Genomic DNA, 23,292 nt, shown 5'->3' with positions numbered 1-23,292 from the left:
TTGTGTCCTCATGGTTACTAGTCAGATTCGTTTCCGCTGAGCCACAACGCGAACTCCCTACCACTTTCCTAAACTCCTTGTTGTTGAAGTAGTGTTTGTGTAGATTCCACTGGGTTTTCTACACCAATGATCATTGAATGAGTTGTTGTTGTGTTTTTTTGTTTGTTTGCTTTTTGGCTGCCCCAAGACATGCGGCGTTCCCAGGCCAGGATCAGATCCTAGCCACAGCTGCAACCAATGCCACTGTGGCAAGACTGGGTCCTTTAACCCATTGTGCTCGGCTGGGGATCGAACCTGCATCCTGGTGTGCAGAGACGCCACCAATCCCATTGCAACGCAGTGGGAACTCTGCCATGTGAATTTTTGCTCCAAGGGTTAGCAGATGTGGAGTGGCCACGGTGGAAAGAATGGGAGAAGTTGTGTGTAGCTACTTTCAGTGAAATGGGAGGGTGGGTCTGGCTAGGAGCGGAGGCCCAGGGGAAGTGTCCTCTGGAATTACAGGTCAAGCAGGGGTCCCTCCCGTCCTCCCCTGGCTGCTGTTCCTCTCCCCCTCCTCTGGGTGTGGACCTGCAGGAGATGCAGGGGCTCCGTCCGTGCTTTGCCCCTTCTCAGTCCTCGGGAGGCTGGAGGGGGACCATCTGCTGCTCCTGCTGCTTCTGCCCGGGTTTCTCTTTCCACCTGTGGGAAAGGAGGAGCAGGGTGTGGGAGTAGAGTTGGGGAATCCTTCTGAGGGGTTTGTGCTCGGCGGTCCCGCTTTATTCCAAATCCCTCGCTGTTTCCAAGAGCTGAGAGTCCCAGAAAGGATTCTGGGGGACTCCACTTATCTGTGAGAACGGGACCAGGAGCCTCAGGAGGCAGGAGGCCTTGATTCTGGCCTTGGCTCCACCAGAGTCCAACTGAATGACCACTGGTTAGTCCCTGCTCTCCCCTGGGTCTGGCATTTATTCATTTATTTTTTGTCTTTTTAGGGCCACACCTGCAGCATATGGACGTTCCAAGGCTAGGGGTCGAATGGGAGCTGTAGTTGCCAGCCTACACCATAGCCACAGCAATGCCGGATCCTTAACCCACTGAGTGGGGCCAGGGATCGAACCTGCATCCTCATGGATACTAGTCAGGTTCGTTACCACTGAGCCAAGATGGAAACTCCAGGTCTGGCCTTTTTTTTTTTTTTTTGGTCAAATGGGGCTGAATGGAGAAGCTATGAGTTTCTTATAGCTCTGGGCGGTGGGGAGAGGGGGCAGCCTACCTTCTCTCCAGGTCCTGCACTGTGTTGGGCAGTGGCTGCCCCAGAGTCTCCGGCAGGAGGACAGTGATGGGACAGGCAGCCACAAGGGCTGCTCCAGAGATGCAGAGAAGCAGGGAAGGGTAAACCTCTGAGGTCGTGCTCACCAGCGGGCTCAGGATGCTGCCTGTGTTGGCCAAGGCGGCCATCATGCTCAGATCTCTCTGCCTGCGGGGAGGAAGAGCACCTTGGTGAGGTGGTGGGGCTTATGGGTGACGGCTGATAGTATTTTCTCTTCTCACATCCCTCTAGGGCCACATGCTTGCACATACCTTGGCTGCAAGGAAAGATGGAAATAAATGCTTTCAGAACCAGGAAGCCTGGGTCCTAGTTCCATTTTTTTTTTTTTTTTTTCTGGCTGCATCCATGGCATTTGGTAGTCCCCAGGCCAGGGACTGAACCCTCGCCATAGCAGTGACAATGCCAGATTCTTAACCGCTAGGCCACCAGGGAACTCCTCCAGTTCCAATTTGGACCTGCTGTATAACTTTGAACAAGGCCACCACCACCTTCTCCCCCAAGCTCCAGATGAGATATCCAGTGTCCAACTTGTCATCTGCATTTTGGACATCTAAAAGGCCCCTCAAATTTTATATGGTCAGGAATTCTTCATTTCTGCCTCCAAGTCTGCTCTTTGATCGGGTCTCCCCATCCCTAGCCCAGGGTACCTCTAACCACCCAGCTGCTCAAGTATCTAGTAATGATTCTTTTGTGTGTGTGTGTGTTACATTTCATTTCATTTTATTTTATTTTATTTTATTTTATTTTATTCTTAAATTACTTAACAAATTTTATTACCGTTATAGGTGTACAACAACTAGTAATGATGCTGGATGCCTCCTGCGCCCTTATTTCCCACGTCCTAAATATGAATTTGGTTGGCTCTTCCTCGAAACTACATTCAGGATCAGTTCTGATCCTCTCCTTCCCCACAACCACTGCCTACCTGTTCACACCAAGCCCTTTTCTTTTTCTTTTTTTTTTTAGGCCATCGTGCTGACCACGTTTATTCTCCTTTACCCTGCAGAAGTATCCAGTAGGATACTTGCAGCCACAAGTAAGAGAAATCATGACCCAAACTTTTACTTAAAGATTAGAAACAGGTGGTCCTGTCGTGGTGCAGCAGAAATGAATCTGCCTAGGAACCATGAGGTTGTGGGTTCGATCCCTGGCCTCACTCCGTGGGTTAAGGATCTGGCGTTGCTGTGAGTTGTGGTGTAGGTTGCAGACGCTGCTTGGATCTGGCATTGCTGTAGCTGTGGTGTAGGCTGAAGGCTACAGCTCCGATTCAACCCCTAGCCTGGGAACTTCCATATGCCGTGGGTGTGGCCCTAAAAAGACAAAAAAGCAAAACAAAACTGTGTACTCTTTTTTTATCACCATTATCCACTCTTAATCCCTTCCTTGCCAAAGTCAACTATTCTATTGCATGGATGTGCGTGCTTGCTTGCTTGCTTGCTTTTTTTTTTCTTTTAAAGGCTACACCCACGGCATATGAAAGTTCCCAAGCCAGGGACTGCATCTGAGCTGCAGCAGATGTGACAATGCCTGATCCTTTCACCCACTGTGCTGGGCCGGGGGTTGAACTCATGCCTCAGCAGCGACCAGAACCACTACAGCTGGATTCTTAACCCACTGGGTCACAGTGGGAACTTCTGATGTGCATTTTTTATTTGAATATGTCTTTGTAAAATGTGTTGTTTTGTGTGCAAATTTTTTTTTTTTTTTTTTTTTTTTTTGCTTTTTAGGGCTGTGCCTGTGGCACATGGAATTTTCCAGGCTAGGGGTCTAATCAGAGCTACAGCTGCCAGCCTATGCCACAGGCACAGCAACGCCAGATCTGAGCCACATCTGTGACCTACACCACAGCTCACAGCAACGCCGGATCCTTAACCCACAGAGTGAGGCCAGGGATGGAACCTACAACCTCATGGTTCCTAGTCGGATTCGTTTCCACTGTGCCACAACAGGAACTCCTCCTTTTTTTTTTTTTTTTTTTTTTGCAAATATTTTAATTTAGCTAGATGGTATATGTAATACATCATTCTGTTTTTCCTTTCCTTCGGCAGTCTGTTTTAAAGATATTTCCGTGCTGACGTATAGACCGCCACAGTGTGCATCTCTCGACGATTCGCCTAAATATCTAGATTGCTGCCATCACCCATGAGCTCAAACAACATTGCAGTGAAGGTGCCTGTACATGAATCCTTAGGGGTCTTTGGGAATTCTCTAAGATAAGGGAATTACTGGGTTACTCCGTGTGTGGGTGAGTGCTGCCAGTTCTCCAGAATGGTGGCACCAACTTTCGCTCTTATCATGTGGGGAGGTAGGGGGTCTTGTATTCTCCTATGGCCACTAACATTTGGCATTTCCAGCTTTTTATTTATTTTTTGGCCACACCTGAGGCACGCAGAACTCCCAGGCCAGTGATCCAACCCTGCCACAGCAGTAACCAGAGCCGCAATGGTGACAATGCTGGATCCTTAACCCTTGGAGCCACCACGGATTCCGCTTTTTAAAAAATAATTACTTAATTATTTTTTAGGGCCGCACCCATGGTATATGGAGGTTCCCAGGCTAGGTGTTGAATTGGAGCTGTAGCCGTTGGCCTATCCCACAGCCACAGCAATGCAGGATCCAAGCCGTGTCTGTGACATACACTACAGCTCACGGCCAGGCTGGATCCTTAAACCACTGAGCAAGGCCAGGGCTAGAACCTTCGTCCTCATGGATACTAGTCAGAAGCATTTCTGCTGAGCCATGACGGGGACTCCCTTATCCAGCTTTTTTTTTTTTCTTTTTTTTTTTTTTTTTTTTTGTGTTTTTGCCTTTTCTAGGGCCGTACCAGGAGCATATGGAGGTTCCCAGGCTAGGGGTCTAATCGGAGCTGTAGCCACCAGCCTACACTACAGCCACAGCAACGTGGGATCCGAGCCGCGTCTTCGACCTACACCACAGCTCATGGCAACGCCGGATCCTTAACCCACTGAGCACGTCCAGGGATGGAACCTACAACCTCATGGTTCCTAGTCGGATTCGTTTCCACTGTGTCACAACAGGAACTCCTCCTTTTTTTTTTTTTTTTTTTTGCAAATATTTTAATTTAGCTAAATGGTATATGTAATACATCATTCTGTTTTTCCTTTCCTTCGGCAGTCTGTTTTAAAGATATTTCCGTGCTGACGTATAGACCGCCACAGTGTGCATTTCTCGACGATTCGCCTAAATATCTAGATTGCTGCCATCACCCATGAGCTCAAACAACATTGCAGTGAAGGTGCCTGTACATGAATCCTTAGGGGTCTTTGGGAATTCTCTAAGATAAGGGAATTACTGGGTTACTCCGTGTGTGGGTGAGTGCTGCCAGTTCTCCAGAATGGTGGCACCAACTTTCGCTCTTACCAGTGGGGCATGTGGGTCATGTGGGGAGGTAGGGGGTCTTGTATTCTCCTATGGCCACTAACATTTGGCATTTTCAGCTTTTTATTTATTTTTTGGCCACACCTGAGGCACGCGGAACTCCCAGGCCAGGGATCCAACCCTGCCACAGCAGTAACCAGAGCCGCAATGGTGACAATGCTGGATCCTTAACCCTTGGAGCCACCACGGATTCCGCTTTTTAAAAAATAATTACTTAATTATTTTTTAGGGCCGCACCCATGGTATATGGAGGTTCCCAGGCTAGGTGTTGAATTGGAGCTGTAGCCGTTGGCCTATCCCACAGCCACAGCAATGCAGGATCCAAGCCGTGTCTGTGACATACACTACAGCTCACAGCCAGGCTGGATCCTTAAACCACTGAGCAAGGCCAGGGCTAGAACCTTCGTCCTCATGGATACTAGTCAGAAGCATTTCTGCTGAGCCACGACGGGGACTCCCTTATCCAGCTTTTTTTTTTTTGTCTTTTTTTTTTTTTTTTTTTTTTTTTTTTGGTCTTTTTGCCTTTTCTAGGGCCGCACCAGGGGCATATGGAGGTTCCCAGGCTAGGGGTCTAATCGGAGCTGTAGCCACCGGCCTACGCCAGAGCCACAGCAACGTGGGATCCGAGCCACGTCTGCAACCTACACCACAGCTCATGGCAAAGCGGATCGTTAACCCACTGAGCAAGGGCAGGGACCGAACCCGAAACCTCATGGTTCCTAGTCGGATTCACTAACCATTGAGCCACTACGGGAACTCCATTATCCAGCTTTTTAATGTTGCCAGTTTAATGTGTGTAAAGAATGATCTCATTCTTTCTATGGTTAGCCTTCTGGGTTTCATTGTCTTTAAAATGCCCATTTCTTTATTTATATATATATTTTTTGCCCATGTTTCTGCTACGATTCCTTCTTTTTCTTGTTGACTTGTAGGAGTTTCATGTACATTCTTAACATTTGAACTTTGCTTGTTTTAGGTGTTGCAGATATCTCCTCCTAACCTGTCATCTGTCTTTTAAATTTGTCCATTGCGTCCTTCCCACAAGTCATTCTTTTGATGTAATCAGATTGATACAGTTGCCCTCTCTCTCTCTTCCTCTCCCTCCCTTTCCCTCTCCATCTGCATCTCTGTCTCCATCTCTAACCATCTGTCTCCAAGCCCTCTCTTAATTCTGTTTGCCTCTTCTTGCACCAAGAAAGCCATAGACACACTATGGCTTTGTTGTATATTTCTAACAGATGGTAGAAACATCATCTTTGCTTTCCTGTTGCAGAATTAACTAGCAATTGTGGTCTTTTTCCTTCCATATAAGTTTTGGAGTAAATTTTTGGAGTCTCTAAAAAAAATGATCTAATGGAAATTCTGATTAGATTCCATTGAATTTCTATAAATTAATTGAGGATGAACGTCTTTGTTATATTACGTCTTTCTAAACAAGAGTGTAGAAATCTCTTCATTTACAAGGATGATCTTTATGATATTAAAAAGTTTTCAAGAGTTTTCTCCACGGAAGTCTTGGGTGTCCTCTGTTAATTTCCTGATAATATGTAGCTTTTGGTGTTATTCTGAATGGTGTCTTCATTTTCAAAGATTTTCAAGATTATTTCTCTAGATTATTGGTTCTAGGTTATAGCTTCTAGGTTATTGTTATTGACATGTCATTAATTAATTTTGTATCCGGCATCCTGCTGAACTCTTTTTATTAGTTTTAATTGTTGATTGTCTTTATTGGTTTATCTAGGTAGATGATCGTATTTTCTCTAAGTAAATGACATTTTACATGCTTCTCTCTCTCTCTCTGTCTTTTTTTTTTTTTTTTTTTGTCTTTTTAGGACTGCACCCACAGCATGTGCAAGTTCCCAGGCTAGGGGTTGAATCGGAGCTGGAGCTGCTGGACTGTGGTACAGGCACAGCAATGCTGGATCTGAGCAGGGTCTGCAACCTACAACACAGCTCTGGCAATGCTGGATCCTTAACCTGCTGAGTGAGGCCAGGGATTGAACCTGCGTCCTCATGGATATTAGTTGGGTTCTTAATTTGCCGAACCATGACAAGAACTCCAGATAGTTGGCCTAAACTCTTATTCGACCTCTTTGGTGGATATTTAAGAATACTTTAAGGATATTTAAAAACACTTTAGGAGTTCCCGTTGTGGCACAGCAGAAAGGAATCCGACTAGGAACCATGAGGTTGTGGGTTCGATCCCTGGCCTTGTTCAGTGGGTTAAGGATCTGGTGTTGCCATGAGCTGTGGTGTAGGTCACAGAAGCAGCTCGGATCCTGTGTGTCAGTGGCTACAGTTCCAATTGGACCCCTAGCCTGGGAATCTCCATATGCCTCGGGTGTGGCCAAAAAGCAAAAAAACAAAAACAAACAACTCCTCCCAAAAAACTTTATACTCTTTTGAGAATTATTGCCAATGTTATTTTATTATTTTAATGGAAATAGGATTTCCCACTGTGGCACAGTGAAAATGAATCTGACTAGTGACCATGAGGATACAGGTTCTATCCCTGGCCTCGCTCAGTGCGTTAAGGATCCAGCATTGCTATGGCTGTGGTGTAGGCCGGCAGCAAGAGCTCCGATTCAACTCCTAGCCTGGGAACCTCCATATGCCGCAGGTGCAGCCCTAAAAAGACAAAAAAAAAAAAAAAAAAAAAAAAAAAAAGCCCTTTTTTTCTCTCCTTTATTTTCTTCTTCTTCTTTTCTTTTTTGCTTTTTAGGGCCACACCCGTGGCCCTAAAAAGTTCCCAGGCTAGGGGTCGATTTCGAGCTTCAGCTGCCGGCCGATGCCTCAGCTCACAGCAATGCGGGATCCTGAACCCACTGAGTAGGGCCAGGATGTCCTCATGCATACAAGTTGGGTTCGTTATCACTGAGCCACAATAGGAACACCCACTCTGTTCTTTTTTAAAAAATACCTTAGTTATACTTGACTCATAGCACTTTTATATACATTTTAGAATTTGCTTGCCAGTTTCCTGAAAATAGCCATTGGGATTTCTTTCTTTCTTTCTTTCTTTTTTTTTTTTTTTGGCCATGCAGAAGTTCCAGGGCCAGGGATCAAACTTGTACCACAGCAGTGACATTGCTGGGCCCTTAACCCATTGAGCCACCAGGGAACTCTTGGGATTTTGATCAGAATTTCATTGAACTTATAAATCAGTATTAGAATCACTAACATTTTAATTTCATCTTTTGTCAGTTATGAGGTGACATATGAGATTTCCTATCCATGCTCATAATACATTTATTTACATTTTCTTTGATACTTTTTGATATAATTTAAAATTTTTCTTGATGTAGGCATTGAAATAAAACTCTAATTTTTAGAAGAGTAGAGAATGCAATTGATCTTTATTTATTGAGCTTGTATCCAGCCATCTTGCCAAACTTTACTATTTCTTTTTTTTTTTTTTTAAGTTCATTTTACCTTTTTTTTTTTTTATTCTGGATTGAACTTTATTTTATTTTATTTTATTTTTTTGTCTTTTTGCTATTTCTTGGGCCACTCCCGCGGCATATGGAGGTTCCCAGGCTAGGGGTCTAATCGGAGCTGTAGCCACCGGCCTACGCCAGAGCCACAGCAACTCGGGATCCGAGCCGCGTCGGCGACCTACACCACAGCTCATGGCAATGCCAGATCCTTAACCCACTGAGCAAGGCCAGGGATCAAACCCGCAACTTCATGGTTCCTAGTTGGATTCATTTCTGCTGTGCCACGACGGGAACTCCTAGAGTGGCCTTTTTATATTTGGAACACGGCTAAGAAAGTCTTTCTTGAGGAGTTCCCGTCGTGGCGCAGTGGTTAACGAATCCGACTAGGAACCATGAGGTTGTGGGTTCGGTCCCTGGCCTCGCTCAGTGGGTTAAGGATCCGGCGTTGCCGTGAGCTGTGGTGTAGGTTGCAGACGCGGCTCGGATCCCGCGTTGCTGTGGCTCTGGCGTAGGCCGGTGGTTACGGCTCTGATTCGACCCCTAGCCTGGGAACCTCCATATGCCGCGGGAGCGGCCCAAGAAATAGCAACAACAACAACAACAAAAGACAAAAAAAACAAAAAAAAAATTAGAAAAAAAAAAAAGAAAGTCTTTCTTGAGTTCTAAAAAAATAACGCTATCTATCATACATTTTAAAATTATCTAGGAGAAAATGTTTTCACTTTGCAATAGATCCTCTTCCCTCCACCCAAACCCCTGCCCCAGGGACCTGCTATTTATAGGCACATACTTGGATTCGTTCATTGCCCTGGGAGAGGGTGTTTTAGAGAAACCCCTCCTCATGGGGATGCTTAAGTAACACCTTTTTGTGTGTCTGTGTGTGACATCTTGATTTGTAAGAAAGAGGGTTCATTTAATGCCAGGAGCTTTGCTCTGTGAGTGGTGTACGAACATTTACCCCCGGAGAGGAACCCTTAGGAGGTTTTAGAGTTTATGTGGGGCAGGGGTCGGGGGGGGGCATCACTGACTGTTCAAATGGATTTGAGGGAGAACAGAAACAGCTGTTGAGTGTTTTGACTCCGTGGTATGTGATATAAGCATCGTTTCCACCTCTCGGGGAGTCTTCATAAAATCAGCAAAAACAATATTTTGTGACACTTTGTGGGGCAGCTTTGCTCCTTAGAGATGTGCTGAAGTGCAGCGTCTTGCCTCTAGGTTGGTAAAGGGCATGTGAGAAATTCTCCTTGGAAGACAATCTTTTTTTCTTTCTTTTTTTTTCTTTTTAGGGCTGCACCAGTAGCATATGGAAGTTCCCAGGCTAGGGGTCGAATCCAAGCTACAGCTGCCAGCCTGCACCATAGCCACAGCAACGCAGGATCCAAGCCACATCTGCGACCTACACCACAGCTCACAGCAATGCTGGATCCTTAACCCACTGAGTGAAGCCAGGGATGGAACCCGCATCCTCATGGATTCTAGTCGGGTTCGTTAACCGCTGAGCCATGAAGGGAACTCCCATGGAAGACAGCCTTATGTGAGCCACCCTATAATTAAGAATTACACAGCAGTTCTTGTGGCTCAGCAGGTTAAGGACCCGATGTCTCTGTGAGGATGTGGGTTCGATCCCTGGCCTTGCTCAGTGGGTTAAGTCTCCAGTGTTAAGTTCCCAAGACTCCAGACTTGGGAACTTCCATATGCTGCAAGTGCAACCATTAAAAAAAGAATTACACAGAAAAGTATTGGCACCAGAATAGACAAGTCAGTGGGACTGAGGAGTCCAGAAACAGTATTGTAATAAAGGTGGCTTCACACCATCCAGGAGAATCCAGGTGAATAGTTTTATATTCAGGAGGAGGGTAACTTTGGCGTTCCTGTCATGGCTCAGTGGTTATCGAACTTGACTAGTATCCATGAAGTTTCGGGTTTGATCCCTGTCCTCGCTCAGTGGGTTAAGGATCTAGCGTAGCTGTGAGCTGTGGTGTAGGTCGCAGACGCAGCTTGGATCCTGCGTTGCTGTGGCTGTGGTTTAGGCCGGCAGCTACAGCTCCAATTGGACCCCTAGCCATAAGCCGTGGGTGTGGCCCTAAAAAAAAAAAAATAGAAGGAGGGTAACCTAAATGAATTTTAAAAAAGATACATGTGATTAGATAAAGCAATAAAAGATCTCATTTTTTAAAAAGTGGTAAATTTAAAAGACAGATTTTAAAAGGCAAATGCAAAAATACCCTTTTCGTATGGTAAGAGGTTAATATCTTTAATGCAAAAGAGGGTTCTTAACGAGTCCATGAAAAGAAAAAATGGGCAAGGGATACAAACAGAAAGGTTACAAAGAAAAGAAATTACAAACAGATCAAAATTATATAAAGAAAAAGTTCAACTCCCTCCAGAATAAAATACATGTGAATTAAAACAATGACATATGTCTCCTGTTTCTCAGCACAGTAGTATTTGGTCTTGACAAGAGTCTCTTATACACATTTGTAAAACATGACTCTATTGGAGAGTAGGTGAAAATATCTGTGAAAAGCCTTACATAGTTTCAAAATTTTGTGCCAGTAAGTATACTTTTAAGGTTTATTCCAAGGGATGTAAGACAGATGCAAGGGGATATGTGTGCCTGTGGCTTCTTGGTTATGACTGGGGAGAGCTGGAAAGAACCACTGATACGAATAAAATAAATTCCAAAATTATGGAATACTAGGTAGTCTTTAAAAATGGAGTTCTCTTTGGAGGTGGGGAAAATTTATTCTAACAGTATAGGGAGCAACTTCCAGAAAGGTAATAGGTACCGTAAATGTTTGTTAGAGATTTTATGTGGGGTCTTACATGTTTGGCAACATCTTGTGTGTGATGTTTTGTTGTTAGAAAAGGGAAGACATTGATTCAGTGCAGCTGGATCAACATAATTATCTCTGTCAACAGCAGCCACAAAAACCTAGGGCACAAGATGCTTGGAGATGTGTAAATGATAAAGAAGACAGGGCTTTTTAACATAGGTACGTGTGTGTGTGTGTGTGTGTGTGTGTGTGGTGTGTGTCTGGAGGAGAAGAGAGAATGAGAACAAGGTAAAGCTTGGGAGGTGTGTGTGTGGAGCACAGGAATCCTATGGTGGCGCTCTTGAGTAGTGGATACAAGGATATACTCAACTTAGGCGCCCCAGAATTTCTAGCATTTGCCTATTATTTCTATGGCTGGCCTGGGAGCAACCAGCACAAATAAGCCCCATGCCTGTGAATTGCCCCCTTCTCCTCCTCTCAGCACCAATGCCTGGAGGCAGTTTGGTCTGGAAACAGGTGGAACTTCATTGTCCTGAGCCTTTCATGAGTTGGCTTGAGTTGTTAGTTGCCGGGACCACCTGCTGCCTTCAAAATTCTTCCAGCTCCTTGCTGTAGGCAAAGAGACTGGAGCCCACCTGGAGGGAGTGACTCTGTGAGAATACAGGACCAATCGTCTAGGTCCGCTTTTCTTGATGTGGAAAGATGTTCATGAGATATTAAGGACAAAAAGATTCTAAAACTATACAAGAGTAAGATTGAATTTTTGTAAATACATGTAATGTAAATTACTCTGTGTTGGTGTGTTTCTTGTATGTGAAAATAGTAAATGTTTGAACAGACATGTGCTCCGTGGTGGTTATTTCTGAAATACAGGATTAGGAAATCATTAAGAAATGTTTTTGTGCTGTATAGCAGAGGGAACTATATCCGATCACTTGTGATGGAACATGATGGAGGATAATGTGAAAAAAAGAATGTGTGTGGATGTATAGCTGGCTCACTTTGCTGTGCAGCAGAAATTGACAGAACAATGTAAATCAACTATAATAAAAGAAATTAAAAATTTTCTGTTTGCTTATCCTGGCTGCCTACCATCAACTTATAAACAGGGATTACCTCTAAGTTTTCCTTTGGAGTCACTATGGAAATATTCAAATCAAGTGAGATAATGGCTGTACTTTTGTCAACGGCAAATGATCCCTTATTGGCAGGGACACATTGCACAGTATTTAAGAAGACAGGGTGGCAGATAGACTCTAGGGCGGTCCCCTGCTAGCAGACCCACTCTGGAGACCCTGCTTCTGGCATGGTGATATGGGAAGCCATATGAAGAACGGAGAAGTCTCTAGAACTGCAGTAACCTTCAGCCGATAACCAGCAAGAAACCAGGGTTCCCTGTCCTATAGCTGCGAGAGAGTGAGTTCAGGCAACAATCTGGGTGAGCTTACAAGTGGATTCTTCTCAAGTTAAGCCTCCAGAGGAGAATGCTGCCTGTCTGACACATTGCTTTCATCCTCGTGAAGCCCTAAGCAGAAGACTCAGGCAGGAGCTCAGCTCTGCCTGGGCTCCTGACCCACAGAAACTGTGAGATCATAAGTATGTGCCATTTTAAGGTGCTAAATAGAGGGTAATTTGTTAGAAGGCAAGAGAAGAAGCATAGGGACATCTTCGGAGGAATGTGAAAGCCTGGGATACAGAAATCTCAGGCCTGGAATATCAGGGCTCCTGGGGGTGGCTGCTGCTTTTTTTTTTCCATAAGGTCAGTAGGGCCACTTGGCCGAGCTCAAAGCTCAGGAGCAGAGGGACAGCTGGGCGTTCTCTAGACAAGTGGGGAACCCTCTGTGCCTCCAGAGCACCTGTGTCCTTTTCCACTGGCTGGGGGGCCTCCCTCAGCCTCTCACCTTCCCAGCTTGTCCTGTTTTCTCAGTCTTCTTATCTGTCCATCATTTGGTCTGTCCCCTTACCTGAGTGGGGATGGACCTACCATAGTGGCAGGAGACAGAAGAAGAGCTTCTGGACAGCTGGCATGTGCAGCAGTTGCAGCATCAAAGGCTGGGCTTGGCCCATGGTCAGGCCCCTCTGCAGACTCATCTGGAGCATCTGCTTGGATAGAAGGGGCTCAGGGATTGGGTTCCTCTGAGGACCCCTCCCTCTACTCCCTGCTTGGGAAGCATCAGATGTCCTGGGTTCTAGGATGAAGGTGGGGGCAGGCAGAGCCCTGGGAGGGGTATCACAGAAGGTCCCAGGATTCTCACCTCCACACTCAGTTTGGCACCTTCTCTCTGCTTCCTGTCGATCTGGGCCACTCTCTGCAGGGCCTTCAGGGTGATGTCCAGTTTCCCCAAGGAGCAGTACCAGAGGGCAGACTCGATGAAGAACCTATGGGTGGGGGGTGAGAGTGGGCATGACTTCAGCACAGGTTGACAGAGGTGTGGCTTTCTGAGACAGGCACAGACCAGGGCAGAAAGACAATTTGGAGTGGCGAAAAGAATTCTGGGCTGGGGATTAGGAGACCTGGGTACCACTGCAAGGATTGCCACTGTCTTCTTGGGAGACCTGGAATACATCTTGCCCCTTTCTGGTCATGGTCTACCCTACCTATCAATCTGGGCATTGGTTCTTTTTTGCTTGGATCTGCTTTGATACTAGGGGGAAAGGTAGGGGGTGTTCTTGGAGAGACTATGTCCATCTGTGACTTACTGTGAACCCTCTACCTTACTCGAGGTCCCACACACCTGTAGTAGATGAGGACGACAAAGAGGGACAGAGAGACCAGTAGCTTCAGGTGGCACCAGTGGGGCACAGCATAAGCCATGCCAGCCAGGAACAGCTGATCTAAGGTGGGGGTAAATCCAAATAGGAGACCTAGACCTGGCCAGGCATGGATGAGCAGCCACTTCAGATCTGGGGAGCAGAGCAGAGTTTAGGTTGAAGTCAGGGTTGTGTGAGTGTGTGTATTTGGGGGTGATTGTCACTTCCAGATGGAGGAGGATCCTCACATTGGAGTAGAAGGGCTCCTCTCTTCAGCTCAGTCCTACTCTGCACTCCCAGCCCCTCACAGGTAAGGCAAGGATGGTGTGATCTCTGGCTAGGTTCAGTAATGTGTGGAGCAAGGATGGACTGGAAGGCTCTGAATTCCCAGGCATACTCCTGTTCGGTGTCCCCAACCCCAACATTCATATTTCCTTGCTTGTCCCAAACCCCTTTTGACCTGTCTACAGCCACTCCCTCTGCACTTCCTTCAACTCTTTTTAATTCAACAAATATTTTGTGTTGGCAACTCTGTGCCATGCCCTTTGCTTGACCTGGGAAATAGAGATGAACAAGCCTTACCCTCAGGCCATCCTGCTCCACTTTCCCTTCCTTCAGTGAGTCACACTCTGGCCTCTGGGCCTTGCCTATTCTACTTTTTTTGTCTAGAACTCTGCCCCAGAACTTTATTCCCCTCTCTTTCTGCCTCACTTTTCATTCACTTTTTTTCTTTTTTCTTTTTTTTTTTTTGTCTTTTTGCCTTTTCAAGGGCCGAACCCGCAGCATATGGAGGTTCCCAGGCTAGGGGTCTAATCGGAGCTGTAGCTGCCAGCCTATGCCAGAGCCACAGCAACGAGAGATCCGAACCGTGTCTGCAACCTACACCATAGGTCATGGCAACGCCAGATCCTTAACCCACTGAGCAAGGCCAGGTATCAAACCTGCAACCTCATGGTTTCTAGTCGATTCATTAACCACTGAGCCACCACGGGAACTCTGTGTCCCACTTAACTTAACACATTGCTTGCTCCCCCACCCCATGTCCTTGGCTGTCTCATCCTTGTGCCCTGGACAATCTAACAGATGCTTTTCAGGCTGCGTACATGTGGCCATGAGTTCGATGCTGGAATGGGAAGTGGGGAATAGTTGGGTAACTGCTGGCATCCAGGGGACCTTGTGTTGGGAGGAGCCTTTGGTTGCTGCTGTCCAGGGTCCTGACACAACCTATGATATCTCCTTGAAGGGAGCTGCACACTTTCATCAGAATCATAGGGGTGTGTTGAAAATAATCCAGATACCTAAGTTCTACGCAAGGCCTGGTGAATATCTGAAAGGTAAGCTAAAAATCTGATTTTTTTTTTTTCGCTCAATAGGGAAGTTCCCAGGCTAGGGGTCAGATTGAAGCTGCAGCTGCCAGCCTACACCACAGCCACAGCAATGCAGGATCTGAGCCACATCTCAACCTACACCGCAACTTAAGGCAACACCAGATCCTTAACCAACTGAACAAGGCCAGGGATTGAACCTGAATTCTCATGGATACTAGTTGGGTTCATTAACGCTGAGCCATGACAAACTCCTAAAAATCTGATTTTTTAACAAGCTCCCAAGGTTTGGGAACTACTGCTCTGGGGTGTGGTTGATTCTTCAACTGTTGGTCAATGGTGACTCCTGTTAAGACAGGAGACAGCCTTTTCGTGTGTGCTTTTTAAAAAACGGAGGTATAATTGACACACAATACTATAAATAGTTTCAGGCGTCTAACATAACGATTCTGTATTGTATATATTGTGAAGTTATCACCACAATAAATATACTTAAAATTCATCACCATATATAGTCATGATTGGTGTGTGTGTGCGTGTGTGTGCGTGTGTGTGCGCGCGCGTGTGATGAGACCACTTAAGATCTACTCAGAGACTTTCAAACAAGCAATATGGTGTTATTAAGTATATTCATCATGCTGTGTATTACACTCCCATGATCGAATTATTTTATAACTGGAAGCTTGTACTTTTTGACACCCTTCACCCCCACTCTACCCCTCCTTGCCTCTGGCAACTAGCCATCTTGTTCTCTGTATCTATGAGCTTGGCTTATGTGATTTTTTTTTAGGGGGGAAATGCATGCAAGGTTTATGCTTTGTGCAGAATGGACATGTCTGTGGCTTATATTTTATGAATAATAGATCTAGTTTTGTGTCTTTGATCTGCTATGACATTTCTAATATTTTCAAATTTGATTCTTTATGCCGCCTCTTATTCATCCCATGTCTTTTTATGGACTTTGGCCTGGAGATGGTCAAGGTTAGGGTAACCAATGCTGAGCTGCAGGTGCTAATTTAACTCTCGCCATGGCCCCCATTATATAAATGGAAAAACCAAGTCCAAGAGAGGCTGTGCCACACAGTTATGGCAGATCTGAGACTTGTCCCTAGTGGTTACCGATTCCTAGGTCTGTGTTTCTGTGACACTCACGTGTCACATACAAGGCAGAAGTGGTGGAAAGTGACTTCTTCAGGATGTCGGGAAATCTCGATGCTTGTCCTGCTTTTGCCACTTAGTAGCTGTACTGACTGTACTTTTATTTATTTTTTATTTTTAAAATTTTTTGGCTGTCTTGTGGCACATGGAGTTCTTGGGCCAGGGATCGGATCCAAGCTGCAGCTATGGCAACACCAGATCCTCAACCCACTGTGCTAGGCCAGAGATTGAACCCTTGCCCCAGTGCTCCCGAGATGCCGTGGATCCCATTGCACCACAGTGGGAACTCCCTGACTGTACTTTTAAAAAAGTAAACATTTAACTTTCACTTTATAGCACCGTAAAAGTAATGAATGATCATAAAAATTCAAACAGCATAGTAATGAAAAAGGAAAATTCCTCTTCTCTCCAATTCTGCTCCCCATAATTAATAGCGTAATTATCTTGGGTTCCTTCTAGGCAGTTTGGGCAAGTTATCTATCATCCTTGAAACTTAATGTCTTCATCAAAAAAAAAAAAATGCAGATAATAGTACCATTCACCCTGGCTTCGCAAGCATAATTGTAAGGAGTAACTGAAATGAGGAGAAACATGGAAAATGCTGATATATAGTTCCCACAGACTTTCCAGACGTGGTCAGGCTTGGGTGGAACGGTCCTGTGTCCCTCCCTAGATTCTCAAGGATGCCAGTGCTCCCTAGAGGGCTGAGGCCTTTGCTCTTTTTTTTTTTTTTTTTTTTTTGGTCTTTTTGTCTTTTTAGGGCCACACCCATAGCATGTGGAGGTTCCCAGGCTAGGGGTCTAATTGGAGGTGTAGTCGCCAGCCTACCTATGCAAGAGCCATAGCAACACGGGATCCAAGCCGAGACTGTGACCTACACCACAGCTCAAGGCAACGCCGCATCCTTAACCCACTGAGCAAGGCCAGGGATCGAACCCGCAACCTCATGGTTCCTAGTTGGATTCATTAACCACTGAGCCATGATGGGAACTCCGTGAGGCCTTTGCTCTTGATTCAGCCTTGTTCACCACTGACCTGTTGGCTGTGATCCCAAATATAGAGCTTCCAACGAGTACCCCTGCCATGGTGATGGACTGACTCAACTGCGGCAAGCTCTTGTGTGTGCATATGAGATCCCACTGTGAGGAAGGAAGAACTGGGGTCAGGGAGAGCTGGGTTGGCCCCACAAAAACCCACTCCCTCTCTCCTGGTGGGGCTGAGGATCTTGAATTGGAACTAGCACGTAAGGAGGCCTCCTTCCCTGAGTCACCCACACTTTCTCATCATCTGGTGAGAAGTTATTTCAAAATATGGCGCAGTGGAAATGAATCTGACTAGGAACCATGAGGTTTCAGGTTCGATCCCTGGCCTCGCTCAGGGAGTCAGGATCTGGTGTTGCTGTGAGCTGTGGTATAGGTCACAGACGCGGCTCGGATCTGGCGTTGTGTGGGCCGGCGGCTGTAGCTTCGATGAGACCCCTAGCTTGGGAACCTCCATGTGCTGCAGGTGCGGCCCTAAAAAGCAAAAACAAACAGACAAGATGTGTAAGGGATATCTTCCCAGACTGCTCCCTCTTCTCCAAGCACTGACACCTCACCCTCTTTCAGGGCTCTTTGACCTGGGTGTGGCTGAAGAAAAGTGACCCTGGAGGTGGGCAGACAGAGCTCATCAGGTTCTTTTCTTACAAAACTTGGAAAAAGCAACTCAGAGAAGCGAGGTTCGTAAGGACAGCCAAGGCTGGAACAGCGTGGAAGTGGAGTTGAGAAATCATGAGACAGAGAGAGAGTGGGAGAGGGAGAGGGAGAAAAAGAAGGAGGAGGTGGGGGAGAAGGAAGACGGGGAGGGGCAAAGGATGCAATAATCTAGTCAGAGAGACGTCAAGGTGAGAGCTTAGTGCCAGAGAGGCAGAGATGGAGAGTCCAGCTGCAGGTCTCCTGAACTACCTGATCCTGGTCCATCGTAGGGCTGGGCTCAGGCTCTTGACCTTGGGGTCTGTGAAATGCCCTTGTGCATTCTTCCATCAACTTCTCATAAGCACATTTGCGGGGGTGGTAGTTACTTGCCATCCTGAATTAGCAGCAATTGGATACCTCAATTGATAGTTTACACTTTGTTGCTCTTTTCAATGTATATAAGAAAAAACTTCTCACTTTAAAATTGCTTCCTCTCTAGCTGGAGTAAAACAGCTCTCTAGCCTGCAGGAATCATACTACGGATGGATGTGCTATTAAAATTAAGTCAAAATGACAAACAGCGGTGGCATTTCCTTCACAATTAAGAGCTCATTTTTGTATACTTTGGAGTGGATCTGAAAACTCATTTCTTTTGTTAACTGAAAAAAAAGGAAAAGGGGCCGGCTTGATCAGGACGATTAGGGAATGCTCCCTAAAATATGTTAGTTTATGTCCAAATGAATTCATCCTTTAAGTGTCATTACTTCTCTTCCTGATTTGATTGGAGAGAAATCTTTATTTGTGAATGTAATGATTACTCTGGGACTTTTTTTTTTTTCTTCTTCTAATGGTCACCTCTGCAGCTTATGGAAGTTGAATCCGAGCCAGGGGTTGAATCCGAGCCACTACTGCAACTGTGCCTCAGTGGCAGAAACGTGGAAATTTTTTTTTCCCTCAAATTTTCATTGTGTTTTCTTTTCTTTCTTTTTCTTTTTTTATTCCCCGCCCCCCCCCGCTGTGCAGCAAGGGGATCAAGTTGTTCTTACATGTATACATATTTTCCCCCACCCTTTGTTCTGTTGCAACATGAGTATCTAGACATAGTTCTCAATGCCACTCAGCAGGATCTCCTTGTAAATCTATTCTAAGTTGTATCTGATAACCCCAAGCTCCCGATCCCTCCCACTCCCTTCCTCTCCCGAAGGGCAGCCACAAGGCTATTCTCCAAGGAAACGCGGAAATTTTAACCCACTATGCTGGGCCAGGGATCAAACCCCGCACCTGCACGGTGACCTGAGCTGATGCAGTCAGATTCTTGAGAGCTCGTTTGGAGGTTCTAGCAGGGGAGCGCCGCTACTCCTATACCCTTGACGGAAGAACGGTCCTCCTTTCTCGGGGATGGTCGGCTTCGGGGCGGGGGGGACGCACATGGAGCAGTGAGGGAGGAAGGGGACACCCGTCTAGCCAGCCAGATCAGCTGAATCAACCCTGGCCATCAATGGGGTGACAGATGTCGCAGCCAGATTGCCCTCACATCCTGCACTGAGATTCTTTTTTTTTTTTTGCTATTCTTGGACCACTCCCGTGGCATATGGAGGTTCTCAGGCTAGGGGTTGAATCGGAGCTGTAGCCACCGGCCTACGCCAGAGCCACAGCAACGCGGGATCCGCGCTGCGTCTGCAACCTACACCACAGCTCACGGCAACGCCGGATCATTAACCCACTGACCAAGGGCAGGGACCGAACCCGCAACCTCATGGTTTCTAGTCGGATTCATTAACCACTGCGCCACGACGGGAACTCCTGCACTGAGATTCTTAACCCACTGTGCCATGGTGGGAACTCTACTGCGGGACTTTGAATCCCCTGTGGATGCACATATCACATGACGTAAAATTTGGGAGGTTGGCATTTGAACACTTTCTTTAAAGAGCAATGGACTTTATCGCTGTTTTATTCAAATAACTGCTATTCTGTAATTCTATGTGTTATCTGAGGTAACTTTTTTTTTTTTTTTTTTTTTTTTAGGGCTGCACCCGTGGCATATGGAAGTTCCCAGCCAGGGGTTGAATTGGAGCTGTAGCTACTGGCCTACGCCACAGCCACAGCCACAGCCACACGGATCTGAGCTGCATCTGTGACCTACACCTCACCTCATGGCAATGCTGGATCCTTGATCCACTGATTAGGGCTGGGATCGAACCTGCATCCTCATGGATACCCGTTGGGTTCATAACCCACTGAGCCACAGTGGGAACTCTCTGATATAACTTATTTATTAAAGATTTGTGTTATACTGGGTAATAATTTTAACAGTGAGTGAAATACGACCGAGGAGAGGCACGTGGGGCCTCTTACAGTGAGGGGTTAGGGACCCTGTATACTGGAACTGAGGAACAGAAGGATGAGAACCAAGAGACTGTAGGAAAGAGGTGACAAACCAGAGGAATGCAAAGGAACAAGACCTGTATGTGGTCTAGCGATGAAACGGGGTATAGTTCAGGTTAGAAATGGATAAATGAATATAGACTATGTGCTCAGAAAGAACTTCTCTGCCTCGACTCTGCCTCACTGTGCTTGTCATCCGCAAAAGCGACAGGTGCATGGGGCGTCCATCACCTTGGTTTTGGCCCTGGCTTTCACTGTGTATGTACTATGTCCTCTTCACGTGCCCACGAGACTCTGAGGATCATATATTTCCGTGGGCTCCTGGGCTTCATGTATATAGAATTACTTTATCGCCAACGGGAACCAAAGTCTAGGAACAGTCAGAGGTGGATTTGAGGGAGACTGAGAGAATTGCTGCCGAGGAAAGCTCTGCCTTGCTAACTTGATAAAGGCTATGAGAAATGAACAGATGCTATGAGACTGGCCTCAGGGGAAAGAACAAGAGAGAAAAGAAACCCACGGTCGTGGGCCCAGGAAGTAGAGTGGTGGAATGACAGCTGTTTAGCATCTGCAGAACAGAAGCGAAATTAAGACTCAGCCTGGTCCTTCATAATAACTCCCTCCCTCCCTACAGCTATTGGACCAAGGGGTGGGCACAGGACCGAAGGTCGCAAATAAATCTGTCCTAGATTTTTTCAGTGTTGGAGCAGAGAGACAGAAACTTTTTTTCTCTCTGATGAAGACGTTATTAGCAGTGAGCCTGGGATGTCAGAGGCCACGTGGTGAAGGCTCTGGGAGGCAGCTATGTGCCTGGTATGCAAAGAAAGGTAAAGACGGGAGAGCGTCAGCAAGGGTCCTGATGACATCACGGCCCTGCTTCCTCTTGCCTGTAGAGCCAGCTCCACCTCTGCCCGTCTTGGGATTTGGCCTCGGGAGTCTTTATATACTTACTCTTCATGCTCAGATGAGCTTGCGTTGAATGACAGTTGTGCATCAGTGTGCCGCGCTGAGCCAATCAGAGCCTTTTTTAAGAACTTGAATGAAGATACACAGAAACGTCCTGGTTGGTGGTGGGCCCTAAATCTGAGAGGTAAGCATTCCTATTGTGGCTCAGCAGGTGAAGGACTCGATGTTGCCTCTGGGAAGGTGCAGGTTCGATCCCTAGCCTGGCTCAGTGGGTTAAGGATCCAGCATTGTCACGCGGTGGCATAGGTCGAAGACATGCTCGGATCCCGTGTTGCCGTGGTTGTGGCATAGGCCCCAGCTGCAGCTAATTTGGCCTCTAGCCCAGAAACTTCCATATGGCTCAGGTGTGGCCATAAAAAGAAAAAAAAAAAAAAAAAGAATCTGAGGGGTGGTGGATCAGAGCAGGCACGGGTGGCTGTCTTGCAATATGAACACACAGGTGAAACGGATGGAGAAAGAGAGTAACAGAGCTCAGTGTATAGAGATGGCCCGGGCTCTAATTCCTGGTTGCAGTTTCTGTGAGGCCTGGACACACACCTGGATTTCCTGCACTTGGATTCCCCGCAAGTCCCTTTTCTCATGAGCCGACTTGAGACAGCCTCTCTTCCTTGCAACCAAAAGGCCATGAACTAGAACAGATGTTAAGAGCATCATCGATGTCACAGCTACGAGGTGCAGAATTCAGCCAGATGCACCATTTAGCAGGGAGACTCGACAATCGACTGCATGTGTGTTTCAGAGGATGGGTGTTAAATTACTAGAGATGAAAGGACTCCCCCCTCCCCATAACCCTGTTGTTTTTTCCCCTCTTAGTTCCTTGGCTGCTCTCCATCTCTTGGCTCCAGCTGCTGAGAGCTATTTCTAGATGAAGTCAGGAAATGGTTTTTGTCTCTAGGACTCTGAGCCTAGCATCCCCTGCTCAGGAATTCGTTTTTTACCCTCCACTCTCTGCGGGGCTCTTTTCTCCCTTCCTCTGTACCACCTCCCCATGCCCTTACCCTGTGGAATCGTCCAACCCTTCAGGGAAACCAAAGCACCATATCAATCTCCAGCAGCAGTAACTGTCTCTCTGCTGGCAGTGGAGGGGCAGGGAGCCACCCTCTGCAAGGAATTCCACAACCTTCTCTACCAGGAAGACCTCAACTCCACCCCACCCACCCCTGCCCCTGTCCTCTTACCTGTGTTTGGGGCAGAGCTCTTAAAGGCTCCAGGGTCCTCCCACAGTCAGACGCACTCCGGTCAGGTTCACACCGTCTATGTCTGTGTGTGGGGATGGTAAGATGGGGTCACAGGGTTGGACGTGGGGGTTAGGGGATCCAGGGGTCCTCAGCTCAGCCACGATGGTGGAAGGGAAGGTGCCGGGGTCAGAGATCCAGCCATTGGTGCAGGGCTCTGCGGTCCCCGTGCCGTTGGTCCCTGTGCCACTGGGAAAGGGCGGTCCCCGCTGGGGGGACGTGAAGCGGAGACAGGATGCGGCCGCCCTGGCCGTCCCGGGCAGCCAGGCCTCCACCTGCTGAAGTTGGTGTCGGCAGGTGGGCGGCAGTGGTGGGTGGGGATGGCGGCCGTGAGGTTCTGCAGGGTGTTATGCATGAAGGTCATGAGCAGGGTCAGCAGAACAATCTGGATCTGCTGGAAGCGGCCGACTCCCCCGACCTGCAGCAGGAGGTCAGTGAAGGCCACGGGGCAGGACCTATAGCAGCGGCACTGGAGCTGAGGTCCGGACTCCCACACCTGTCAGCTATCTTTCAGTGTTGAGGGGGGTGGGGGACGAACTGCCCTTTGTCTCCTCAGCTCATCTGTTCCTGGGTCTGCTGTAGCCCTAGGTCACCTGAACTCAAAACTAGTTTTTATAACTTCTCTCAAGGCACCGAGTTAAACTATGACTTGAAAGTAGGACGTTCAATTATTAAGACTCATCGGTCAATGACTCGTTCGAGGGATCTGAAGGGCAGGTGAAGTCGGATTGCGTAGGGTTATGTGTGATGCCCCAAAGCTCAGCAGTTTGAATCTCCTCACCAGGCCAGAGCAAGCCACCTCTTCCCTGGGGGAGGACAGGAAAGAGCAGAGGGAGGCCCCAGCCGGTGTGAGCCCAAAGCCCCAGAGGAACTGCAT

The 23,292-nt window shown here is 47.0% G+C and overlaps 1 protein-coding gene across 1 annotated transcript; it reads right to left on the bottom strand.

Moving 5' to 3' along the window:
- On the bottom strand, positions 280–23,292 carry LOC100622132 (solute carrier family 22 member 6-like). The gene is given in 9 exon segments (XM_021084464.1): positions 280–678; positions 1,250–1,453; positions 12,904–13,019; positions 13,175–13,298; positions 21,166–21,314; positions 22,218–22,249; positions 22,387–22,689; positions 22,692–22,911; positions 23,197–23,292. Coding segments are annotated over 9 exon segments (1,314 nt in total). The 3' UTR covers positions 280–608.

The sequence above is a fragment of the Sus scrofa genome, chromosome 2 (assembly GCF_000003025.6).
Source record: "Sus scrofa isolate TJ Tabasco breed Duroc chromosome 2, Sscrofa11.1, whole genome shotgun sequence".
NCBI lineage: Eukaryota > Metazoa > Chordata > Mammalia > Artiodactyla > Suidae > Sus > Sus scrofa.
This window is presented reverse-complemented; position numbering and strand designations above follow the sequence as displayed.